This window comes from Somniosus microcephalus, chromosome 3, assembly GCF_052327205.1.
Source record: "Somniosus microcephalus isolate GS21.2 chromosome 3, FLI_Smic_1.0, whole genome shotgun sequence".
NCBI classification, from domain to species: domain Eukaryota; kingdom Metazoa; phylum Chordata; class Chondrichthyes; order Squaliformes; family Somniosidae; genus Somniosus; species Somniosus microcephalus.
This window is the reverse complement of record NC_140989.1, coordinates 246,035,609-246,048,015: the sequence shown is the minus strand read 5'-3', so window position 1 is coordinate 246,048,015 and position 12,407 is coordinate 246,035,609. Positions and strand designations below refer to the sequence as shown.

The 12,407-nt window shown below is 43.3% G+C and overlaps 2 protein-coding genes across 3 annotated transcripts in view; both read right to left on the bottom strand.

The window, feature by feature from the left end:
- dnm3a (dynamin 3a) overlaps window positions 1–5,637 on the bottom strand; it is a 452,439-nt gene extending 446,802 nt beyond the window's left edge. The window contains exon 1 of the mRNA XM_085978004.1: window positions 5,477–5,637. Coding sequence (XP_085834130.1) covers window positions 5,477–5,637 — 161 coding nt within the window. The remainder of the gene's footprint in view (window positions 1–5,476) is intronic.
- A 1,871-nt stretch (window positions 5,638–7,508) lies between these two features.
- Window positions 7,509–12,407, bottom strand: part of mettl13 (methyltransferase 13, eEF1A lysine and N-terminal methyltransferase) — a 32,805-nt gene continuing 27,906 nt past the window's right edge. Inside the window, exons 9-10 of one of the 2 annotated variants that reach the window (XR_015077619.1) lie at window positions 10,660–11,100; window positions 7,509–8,941 (exon numbers count right to left, since the gene is read on the bottom strand). Coding sequence is in view for 1 of the 2 variants with exons in the window: in XM_085982311.1 (XP_085838437.1) it covers window positions 10,826–11,100 (275 nt within the window). In the remaining variant the exon portion in view is untranslated. Of the gene's footprint in view, window positions 11,101–12,407 lie in introns of both variants that reach the window. The other variant, XM_085982311.1, reaches the window with a different exon arrangement.

The following is a 12,407-nucleotide window of genomic DNA, read 5'->3' as shown; positions in this document are numbered from 1 at the left end:
TTTAAGAACAGTTTCTATCCACAGGCAGTGCGCCTACTGAACTGCTAACCGCACTGCCCCATATATTATAGTTATATGTTTATGTAAATATATATATTATATACTTATATTACCATATATTTATCATATTACATTACTATTATTTCCAGTGGTAATTGAGGCTTTTTTGCACTATTCATCATATCCTGCAACTTGGACTGTTATTGCTATACTTTCTGCTTATTTGCTTATTGTTTTTATTTATACTTGTTTTTATTTTTTGCTTTTATATTTATATGCTTGTACTGTGGAAGTGAGTGGGGAGTAAGCATTCCATTGTACTAGTTACATATGGCAATAAAATGATCTTGAATCTTGAAATCCAATGTATCGTCACATGCACATCAATTTCACCTCAGACTATTCATCAATCACCACAATAAATTATCTGTTGTCCTATTCTGCTAACTTAATATTCAAAAGAAATGTTAATCAAGACTTCCAATATTTTAAAACAAGGTTGGAAGGAAAGGAACAGAGTAACAGTTAAGATCAATTTTGGGCACCACACTATAGCAAGGATGTTGAGACAATAGAGGGGGTACAGCACAGAGTCCCTAGGATGCCTAGTATGAGGAAATACAAATATGAAAAAAAGATTTGAAAATATTTGAAAAATTGGGGTGGTTACAACAGAGGAGATTATTTGACAGAGGTGTTTAAAATTATGAAGGGATGGAAAACAGACTGGTTCCAGTGGTTGAGGTCCAGAACAAAAAGGGACATATATACAAGGTTAAATGCAAGAGGATTAGGACAGAAAGCTCCAATGCCCCTGTTCTAGATCAAGTTCACCCTTCAGTCTTGTCCTCGTTGCCCATCTTCCAACGCACAGAATTCAAAACCCTTGCCCTTTTAAAATCCTCCACAACCTCATCTCGCTCAACCTCTGCAACCTCTCGCCCGATGTTCAGATTCTAGACTTCTATGCATCTCCCCCACCACGCCCTCCCCCAGCACTCCTCACTTGATGGCAGAGCTTTCAGTCGTCCTATCCTTTTGAACTCTCTTCCTAAATGTTTTCACCATGCTGCTTCTCTCCTTGCCCTTAAATAAAACCCTTCTAAATCCTCCACTACTCAATATAATTTTCCTGTTTGAAGCTGTTTGGAACATGTTGGGCTGGAAGTTGCTGAAAAAAATAACGTGTGTAAACAACGGACGTAGTTATTAATATGCAAATTGGCCAGCAACGAGAGACCCAGTGAATTACGAATCACCACGAGTTGCTGGACAATTTGCGCCACTCCATCGTTAGCTTCGCGTAAACAGCATCTCGCCCTTAACCGCCTAGTGATTTTCATGAAGTTGCTAGATTTGCACATTAATTGCCCATTAAATGCGACACAAAGTTAAGTCTAGCAATTAATAGCGCAAGTCGTCTTCTTCTTAGGCAGTCCCTCAGAACCAAGGATGAGTTGCTTCCACACTAAAAATGAGTTCTCAGGTGACTGATGAGTCCAATGCAGGACCTACAGTCTCTGTCACAGGTGGGGCAGACGGTGATTGAAGGGATGGGTGGGTGGGGTGCTTGGGTTGACATGTGCTCCTTCCGCTGTTTGCACTTGGCTTCCGCTTGCTCCCGGCAAAGAGACTGGAGGTGTTCGGCACCATCCCAGATGCTTCTCCTCCACTTTGTACGGTCTTGGGCCAGGGATTCCCAGGTGTCAGTGGAGATGTTACACTTTTTCAAGGAGGCTTTGAGGGTGTCCTTGAAGCGTTTCCTCTGCCCACCTGGGGCTCTCTTGCTGTGTTGGAGCTCCGAGCAGAGTGCTTGTTTTGGGAGTCTCGTATCGGGCATGTGGACGATGTGCCCCGTCCATCGGAGCTGATCAAGCGTGGTCAAAGCTTCGATGCTGGCCTGAGCGAGAGCACGGACATTGGTGCGCCTATCCTGCCAATGGATTTACAGGATCTTGCGGAGGCAGCGTTGGTGGTACCTCTCCAGTGCTTTGAGGTGCCTGCTGTACATGGTCCATGTCTCTGAAGCATACAGGAGGGCGGGTATCACTACTGTTCTGTAGACCATGAGCTTGGCGCTGGGTTTGAGGTCCTGGTCTTCAAACACTCTCTTCCTCAGGCAGGTACCCTTTTAATGACGGGATAATTGTTAATGACTGCTAATCAACCGCTCTGACCCAGAAAGTGAACAATTAAAAGTGTGAAGTCTCATTCCTTCAGGTAGTGAATTGTTGTTGGAGACTTTCTGTTTATTTCTCAATCCTTAAATCTTGTTCCTTAAGGAGTTACCTTGTTTGTCCTGTCGTTCACTAAGGTCCCAGATACCATATTGCCCTTGCCACACCATCATCAGCTCACGTTTCCAGCAACTTAAAAGGGCAAAAAAAATTTGAGCTGAAGGTTGCAGGAAAAAGTCTAACTAACCAGCTACACCACGAGATGCTCTGCTCCAGCAAATTCTAGCTGAGCAAGGTGCTAAACAAGTGCAAATTGTTGATACTGCAGCAGTATCTTCCTCCTCTAGTCTTTATTTCCACACATCGAAGCTCCACAAGCATCTTTCGAACATCACTGTTATAAATCTCATCATTCATCAAGAAACTACTCGTGAAATAACGCTGGACGGCCAGCTGGTGGCGCCGTCCAAGGAGTATAAATACTCGGGCGTCAGCCCCAGCTTTCCAGGGACATTTTGTAAGACAAGGTACTAGTGAAGTACAACTAGACCTCCATGTTCGGAAACAAGTTGATTAAAGGCTTGCTTTATGCACAAACCAAGTGCGCAGTGAGTTTTATTACATCAATCACCTCATTACACTTTTAAATATTTAATTTAACTTACCCTTCTTTATTGAACAGCATCAATGTTAGAGATACACTGGCAAGCCCAGTATGTTAGCATTTAGTTTTCACTGCATTACCGTTATTTTCTGTATCTCTTATCTCTGTAATAGATGTGCTGCTGTTGCTCCAGGGCTGTTCATTTTAATTGCAGTATAAATAAACCGAAAAAAAAGTTCTAAGTAAAAACTTCAGACATTCCAGGTCAACTGTTTGACTCAAACACAAAAAGAAAATACTGCAGATGCTGGAAATCTGAAATAAAAACAGAAAATGCTGGAGAAACTCAGCAGGTCAGGCAGCATCTGTGAAGAGAGAAACAGAGTTAACGTTTCAGGTCGATGACCTTTCGTCAGAACTGGAAAAAAGCAGGAAATGGAACAGATTTTTAAGCAAGTGTAGAGGCTGGGAAAGGGGGGAGGGGATGAAAGAACAAAAGGGAAGGTCTGTGATAGGATAGAAGGCAGGAGAGGTTAAGAGACATTAAGAGATATTCAAGGCAAAAGGAGACGGTAATGGGACAGGTTAAGAAACAAAGGATGGCTCTGGAGGAAGTGTAAATTGCACTGACAGAGTGAAAGACAGCTGCCACATGGGAGAGAAGAACAGAAGGCACAAACAAAAAGTGTGGATAAACAATATATATATGATAGGGGCCAGGTTATGATCTGAAATTGTTGAACTCTATGTCGAAAGATGAGGTGCTGTTCCTCGAGCTTACGCTGAGCTTCCATGGAACAATGAAAGAGGCCAAGGATGGTGAGGTCTGAGTGGGAGTGAAGCGGTGAATTAAAGTGACAGGCGACCGGAAGTTCGGGGTCCCCCTTACGGGCTGAACGGAGGTGTTCCGCAAAGCGGTCACCCAATCTGCGTTTGGTCACTCCAATGTAGAGGAGACCACATCGTGAGCAGCGAATACAGTATACTAAATTGCAAGAAGTACAAGTAAATCGCTGTTTCACCTGGAAGGGGTGTTTGGGATCTTGGACAGTGGGAAGGGGGGAGGTATAAGGGCATGTGTTGCATCTCCTGCGCTTGCACAGGAAGGTGCCGGGTGAAGGGGAAGGGGTGTTGGGGGTGATAGAGGAGTGGACTAAGGTGTCGCAGAGGGAGCGGTCCCTACGGAATGCTGAAAGGGGAGGTGAGGGGAAGATGCGTTTGGTGGTGGGATCACGCTGGAGGTGGCGGAAATGGCGGAGGATGATCCATTGAATGCGGAGGCCGGTGGGGTGAAAGGTAAGGACAAGGGGAGCTCTGTCGTGGTTCCGGGAGGGAGGGGCAGGGGTGAGGGCAGAAGTGCGGGAGATATAACGGACATAGTCAAGGGCCGTGTCAACCACTGTAGAGGGGAATCCTCGGTTGAGGAAAAAGGAAGACATGTCAGAAGCACTGGTATGGAAGGTGGCATCGTCAGAGCAGATGCGGCGGAAACGGAGAAATTGGGAGAATGGAATAGAGTCCTTACAGGAGGCAGGGTGGGAGGAAGTGTAGTCCAGGTAGCTGTGGGAGTCAGTGGGCTTGTAGTGAATGTTTGTCAATAACCTAGCCCCAGAGATGGAGATGGAGAAGTCGAGGAAGGGAAGGGAAGAGTCGGAGATGGACCATGTGAAGGAAGGGTGGAAATTGGAAGCAAAGTGAATGAAATTATCTAGTTCAGGGTGAGAGCAGGAAACGGCACCAATAGTCATCAATGTACCAGAAAAAGAGGTGAGGGAGGGGACCTGAGTAGGACTAGAACAAAGAGTGTTCCACATATCCCACGAAAAAGCAGGCATAGCTAGGACCCATGCGGGTTCCCATAGCAACACCTTTGATTTGGAGGAAGTGAGTGGAGTCAAAGGAGAAGTTGTTTAATGTGAGAACAAGTTCAACCTGGCGGAGGAGGGTGGTGGTGGATGGGGACTGGTTGGGCCTGTTTGACTCCACTGATTTCATTTTTCATTGCAGTGCTACTTTATTAATTCCACCTCTTTGCCTCCTAATGTTTCCCACAGCAGAACTTCTACAGATGCGTGTGTGTACACAAAATTATCCTACAATGTCAATTAACTTACTTGCGTGCAAGTTTCCTCTTCAAAGCAAAGATGTGCCAATTCATTTTTTTTTTTTTGCAGTGGCTTAGTGGAGTCTATCTGCGACATAGATAATAACCTCTCAGTTTTTGTATAAAAAATAATTATGGCATAATGTTACTTGAACTGAAAGGTAATCGTAGATTTTTTTTTTAAAGTGTAGAAAAATATGTAAAAAGAACTTGCATTTTTATAGCACCTTTCACAACCTCAGGACGTCCCAAAGTGCTTTACAGCAAAAGAATGCTTTTGAAGTGTAATCACTGCTGTAATAGAATCGTACAAGTTTACTGCACAGGTGGCCGCCATTCGGCCCATCGTGTCTGTGCCAGCAGAAAAAGAGCTATCCAGCCTAATCCCACTTTCCAGCTCTTGGTCCTACAGCACTTCAAATGCATATCCAAGTACTTTTTAAATGCATGGAGGGTTTCTGCCTCTACCACCCTTTCAGGTAATGTAGGAAACGAGGCAGCCAATTTGCGCACAGCAAGTTCCCAGAAGCAGCAGTCCCTTTCATCACAGTAAGCACCTGCAGGCAGTGGGTGCGCACTCTCCTCCCTTACCTGCCCACGAAGTTCTCCAGCACCGAACTCTTGCCGGCGCTCTGGCCGCCCACCACTGCGATCTGCGGCAGGTCCAGGTTGCAGCTCTGGCCGATAGCGGAGAAGGCGTCCTGGAGGCGGTTGACCAGCGGGATCAACTCCTCCATCCCGCGGTTACCCATGGCGACCGGCCGGGCCGGGGCGGGTAGGCGATCAGACAGGCAGGGGAGCAACCGTCAAAAGCGCCGCTCACACAGCGAGAGGGGGACGATGTGCCGCTTAACCCCGCCTCTCCTCTCTCCCGGGCTGTCACTGTCCCCCAATGGCGCCCTTCTCTCGCTCGGTTGGTTGGTTTTCTTCCCGCTCTTTGGGCGACACCTAACGGTCCGACTCCCCGCAGCCGCACTACAGCCAGGGTCCCTCAAGCACTCAACAGGCAAGAGTACAATGGCACCAGAAGTCTTGGGCAGTAACTTTACACAATATAAGCACAAGTTATTTTGCACACTATATCCACAATAATTATTTTGCACACTATAACCAAAATAATAAGCAGTTGACCATTTCTTAATAAAACTGCAGTAATTGCTTTCCAATCGTAGAAGTCAATAACTTTCTGGGTTATGGACATTTATTTTGCAGAACGTATCAGTGAAACAGCCAATACAGATTTCAATTTCCTGTGAATTATTCCTCAATAAAGTTCCAGTGTCTGAATGACAGTGGTCAACCCATCATTGCAGAGATAACCTAGACTGTCGCATACCTATGTCCCAAAATGAAGATCATCCCATATATTTCACAGTAAAGGCAAAGGTTATTTTCATTTTATAACTTGCTTGCATGAGATGTCACTTCAATTCCAGGGTCACAGCAGCCTTTTTCTCCAGCACTAGGCAAAAGTTCTGCCAGTTATTTTAGGACATCTCCTTGTCTCCCAAAAAAAATCAGACATTTTCTTCATGGTTTGTACACTTGAGAGAGACTCGTCTGATGAAGAATAAGCGTGTGCTTTTATTTTGCGCTTTGCTGTTTTGAGTTTTGTTGTGTCTTGTCTCATCTGTGAGAATTTCTGTCTTATCTGGCATTACAGCCCAGGAGATTGGTGGTTGGTTGAATAATTTCACTTATACTGCATCTCAAAATATTTGCATGTTATGATTATAGCAAATACATTGCTCGCCATGAAATTAACTGAATACATTATTTTTAGCTTTGAAATAGACGATATGTTGCATTAATCTTAAATAACATTTATTTTATGTTTTAAAAAATGCCATGATTATGAAAGTGCAACCTCACTTCACGATCCCTTTAAGAGCCCTTCAATGAGCTGGATGCCTTATAATTACTCAAGTATGCATTACTCTCTGGAAACTTTTGGTACTTTTTCTGAAACAGGGGAAAAGTAGCACTGGTTGCTACAGAACTTATTCTATAAAGGTATTGTTATATAACAGTAAAAGTGCTTTGAAGAATACAGGTACTTTGCACTGTCAAACTAAATTATAAATAGGAGAGTCTGCAGGCTTTTAATCCCATAAACACTGTTAAAATCAATGGGGCGAGTGCTTCTCCTGCAATGTTTTCTTGTCAGAAAGCATTCTGCAGGAGACCTGCCAAATTGGTATTCCTGGCTTGAAATGACCTGCTCAGATGACATGCAATAAGCTCCATCTTCAGCCAGCTCTCATTTATTGGCAACATTCCTGGTCGCTAATTGCCTGTAGCCTGACCCAGTTTCCCCAGTCAGCTGCCACACCCATGCAACACAAGTATTGCATTCCCCACCCTACTGCATCTAGACCCCGAATAGAAGGAGGCTGAACCAGCTGCATTAGGAACTAGGGTACTTTTTTTTTTAATGCTTTTATTACAATCTTGCATTGGAGAATCCATGAAGACTTGGGACGGTAAACAAATCTAAGATCAAAGATGAAGTGTTTTGAGGAGGATCATGTGAAACTAGTCATGAGACACTAATTTGATGATTAACATAGGACACTGAGTATTTGACTACATATGTTGAAAACATTGAAAAGAAACCATCAACCACCAATTTCAAAAAATTTAATTTATATTCAGCTCTCCCTCACACGCACAAGAATGCTTAAATTCAGATGATATGAATTGCTTATGAATTTCCTACAAAACATATACTGGAATATTTGTTTTCTTCCCAAGAAAGGGCACTCCAATTAACTGGTATTGCTCAGTTTTATGTTTCAATTCATTGCAAGATATTGGCCCAGATATTCCGATCACAGGCCTCCCGCGGGCGGAGGACTGCGATCTGGAAAAATCTGCGCCCTTACCCGAGAGCTCCCGGGACGCACACAATTCCGATGCTGGGCCTCTCCAAACTGCAGGTGCGCAGGGCCCACATCCCAGAGGCGCAGGTAGTTCGCAGCATCCCTGGGATCACGTGGGCCATGGGGAGCCAATCACAAAAGGGAATCTCCCTTCATATATTTGACAGGGAGACCTGTCTTCCCCAAGATCACCCCCAAAACATAGTAAAACTTTAAATACTTTTTTTTTTTTTTAAATCACATTTTTAAAATGACTTGAAATTACAATAAATTAACTACTTTAAACAAAAATTTAAATTTTTGAAAAAAATAAATTAAAGTTTTTACAGGGCTAAAAATAAACTTACCTTTTTTTAAAAGCATTTTAAAATGATAAATCAGTGAAAATGTTTATTTTTTTCCCCAACCTTTTTCAACTCTTATCCTGGTAAAAGCAGGCCATACAATTCTTGTGCCTGGTAAAAGCAGACGTAAGGGTTTTCTGTGGGCGGAAGGTCTCCAAAAAGCAGAAATATCCGCCTGCAGAGGCCCTTCTCCAGGGCAGCCGGAGGATCTGTCAAGAGCTTTCTTCACAGATCGGAAATGCCGGTTTCCAGCGCTGTGCATGCCTGAAACCGACATTTCCAATGTCCCTACGGGTGGGTACACAGCGCATACCCACCCGTAGGGATCGGAATATCCAGCCCAATGTATCTTCAAAGTTAATTTTAATACTGAAAAGTCAAAACAACAAACTTTAAACATTACGTCAGCAACAAGTAAACAACACTACTTGCCTATTTTCAATGCGAGCCGACATTGTAAATAGCTCCCTCTCCTCAGGCTCTGTCCCCCTCCCTTTCAAAACCACCATCATCGCCCCCTCAAAAAAAAAACACCAACGACCCCTCTGTCCTTGCAAATTGCTGCCCCAGCTCCAATCTCCCTTTCCTCTCCTTGAACATGTTGTCGCCTCCCAAATCCATGCCAATTTTTCCCACATTTCCTGGTTTGAATCTATCCAATCAATCAGTTTTCCACCTCTTCCAGAGCATCAAAATCACCCTGACTAGTCAGAAATGACAACCTCGGTGACTGTGGTGCGTTATCCCTCTTCATCCTCTCTGCAGCCTTGGACACTGTCGACCACACCATCCTCCTCCAACACCTCTCCAATATTGTCCTTGATCACTATCTTCAAAGATGAAAAAAACTATATTATATATAACACACACACCATCTATCAGCTATATACATATATCTATCTATATCTATACAAAACCTAAGCATTTATATAGTGCACGTTTTTGCACATCTAAACTCGGTAACAATTACGTCTGGTACTTTTACCTCAGGTATATTCTTCTCTCTCACTCTCTGCACCATAGGAACAGGAGTAGGCCATTTAGCCCCTCGAGCCTGTTCCACCATTCAATGGGATCATGGCTGATCTGTGCACTAACTCCATATACCCACTTTTGTCCCCATATCCCAAAGACCACTCCTATACGAGAGCCTTTGCTACCCACAAGCCACACCATGCCTTTATATGCCCAATACCTAGAGGGGTGGGTTGTAACCAATTTAGTTGGCAGCCCCACTGACCAACCGCTGGCCAGGAGAGGGATCGAGCTCTCATTTTCTGTAGACATATTTGATTTTTAATTAGGTAGGAGTATCAAAGGTTATGGATCAAAGATGGGTAAATGGAGTTGAGGTACAGATCAGCCCTGATCAGCTAACTGAATGGTTGAACAGGCTCGAGGGACTGAACGGCCTACCCTGTTCCTATGACACAGGAACAAAAGGGTGAAACACATATTCAGGGTCAGTTCCAACAAAGGCTGCCATCGAGGCAGGGAAGGAGGCCATTAAGAAGAAAGTCAGCCTAGGCAACAGAATTGATCTGCAATCAGTCACTGGAGTGCACTACTAAGATACATTAGCTTGCACTCAAGCAATCTTGAAGCAAAATCTTTTGTAGGTATACTGTTAGTTCCACAGGTTCTTCCCATCACGCTCGCCAACTTCCCCACCCCGCCCCGCCTCAAAGACGTACAGTCAACACTCGGTCACCCTACATCACAGGAAAGATTTCATTTTATTAACGAAAACTCACCATTTTAAACAATCTTCTTGTTAGCATCAGAATGCTTACTTGCAAGATGACGCAAACTGTTACACAAAAATATAAAGCAAAGCTTACACTCAAATTACATACTTTCACAATGCCAATTTATTCAGGAGAGAGAGAGAGAGCGCGCAAAATAAACCAAAAATCAATTCCTCCTGAAACAAAAGCCGTCACCTGTGGTGCAATTGGGAAAAACCTAGAGACATCTCCTACTACCTAATAAAATATGATCACTGAGCCCATCACCACTGTAACGGAGCAGAGTCAGAAGGTCTACTGATCTGTCATGTAAATCTACAATAAATAACTGTTTGTAAAAGCCAGAAAGTAAAGATATTTAATATATATATATATATATATAATATATATTTATATATACACACACACACACACACACACACACACACAAACGTCCTAAAATATGATTCATTTTGCCATAACCATTTGAGGCTAATTTACCACCCCACCCACTACTGAGGCAAAGATCAGCTAACTGGGCATTGCATTGAACCTGAACGTCATGGTCTGTGTGGCTCAGTATGTACATAGCGTCACTTATAGCCAATAAACCATCAAAGGAGCTGTACCATCACTTCTACCATTTTCCTGCTGCTATCGGGGAATTGGAGTGTATTTGGTACAAAGCACCATTCAACATCTCAAACACATTCCGTTGCAAAATGAATGCACAGTTCATTATTTTCCTGCCAAAAGGAACTTTGGAAGAAATGGTTTGATCTTAAATAGCATTGAAGTTTTTCATAGCACTACATATATACCTGGAGCAATACGTTAAGGCAACACCCATTTTGTTTGTTTAAGAATATAGTGCTGAACATTTGAACGGTACGAGTCCATATTCTCGGTGAATGGCAATGTAAGTCACTGCAAATAATAAACAGAAATGTTATCATACACACGTCTAGTCAAGGGATGTGGGAATCTTCACACAATTGTAACTTTCTTCAACATTTCTGCAAGGTTATAAGTTTGGTCCCAGTGTCTGCCGGGTTTCTTCAGAGTATTTTCCAGTATCTGACCTGCCTCAAGAAGGTTTTTCGATCCAGCTTTAAATTCCGTGGTCAATTGGCAGTACAAAATTTCATTTACCTCGCCCTCAATCTTCTGGAGGTAAATAAGAGGGAATACCTCTTTGATTGCTGCCATGACCTTCTCTTTCAGTGTGCAGTCTCTGCAGACCAGATTCAGAATGAAGAGTCCTGAAACATTGAAAATGAGTATGCATTAAAACCCATGCATAGATTCTATTTCTGTTTGACAGAAACATCCTGGGGTTTTATATGAAGTTCTCAAATTCACCAAGGTGACGAATCAAGGTCCATGCTGAGAGGTGAACACTATTCTAAGTTTCACACAGCACATACTTTCGGGGAAGTTATGGAACAGGTATAGCACAGGCCAGATGCAGAATAAAGTTCTCTTTGACAATGAACCTCAACCTGAACCAAACAGTACTTCCGCCCCCCCCTCCATCATCCTCCCCTTAACCTCTGCAAACTAAAATACAGTTTCTCCCGGTCACTTTAAGTTCCCTTGTGGAAAGCATCACTCCCTAAGCAGCAGCAGGCAGTGGACTGCTTCCCAAATCTCTGCAAATGCTGCTCTAAAGCACCTGCTGGAGATGCACAGGGATGGCTTGAAGGATTTTTACTTGTATTTCTGAAGACATATTTTGCTCTGGTCATCCAAGACCAGGAGAGTGAAACATTGCTTAACATAAATAAATCTTAAAAAGGGTTTATTATACAGAAATCAATAGCGATCTTTGCCAACATGCTGCAGTAATGCTGAAAGGAAGGTTGCTATTAATCAATTCCTGACATTAATAAAATATTAAATGATTTGAAGATTTTTATGATCACTTGACACAAATTTTAACATATTATAGCAACCAACCAAACCGAACGCATTGTGATTTGCAAAGTAATTTGTGAAATAATCTTAAGCCTATAAACTTCAAATGTTTCCCACCCCACCAAACCGGTTGAAAATCCTTCCTGTAGTAACTTTCATATACCCAATAGTCTGACTGAATCTTCACGTTAAAGCAACGCAAATACATTAAACAAGCTCAGTTTTTGAAAATCAAGTAACCATGGCACAAGTTTCACAGCCGAGCAGCAACAACTTGCATTTATGTAGTGCCTTCATCATAGGAAAATGTCACAAGGCGTTGAGGGCTAATAAAAAAAACATGCACAAAGGAGATACAAGGAGGGGGTAATCAAAAGCTTGGGCAAAGAAGTGGGTTTAAAAAGGGTCTTGAAGGAGTAGAGCGCCGTGACGAGACGGAGGGGTTTAGGGAGGGAATTCTCGAGCGTGGGGTCCAGGTGTCTGTAGGCATTGCTGCCAATGGCGAGGCAAAGGGAGGGGGGATGTGCAAGAGGCCAGATAGTCAGAGCAACAGGAAGTTTCGGGGCAGGAGGGGCTGGTGAGGTGTAGAGTTGGAGGAAGTTACAGAGATTGATGGGGTGAGTCCATGAAGGGATTTAAACATGAGGATGAG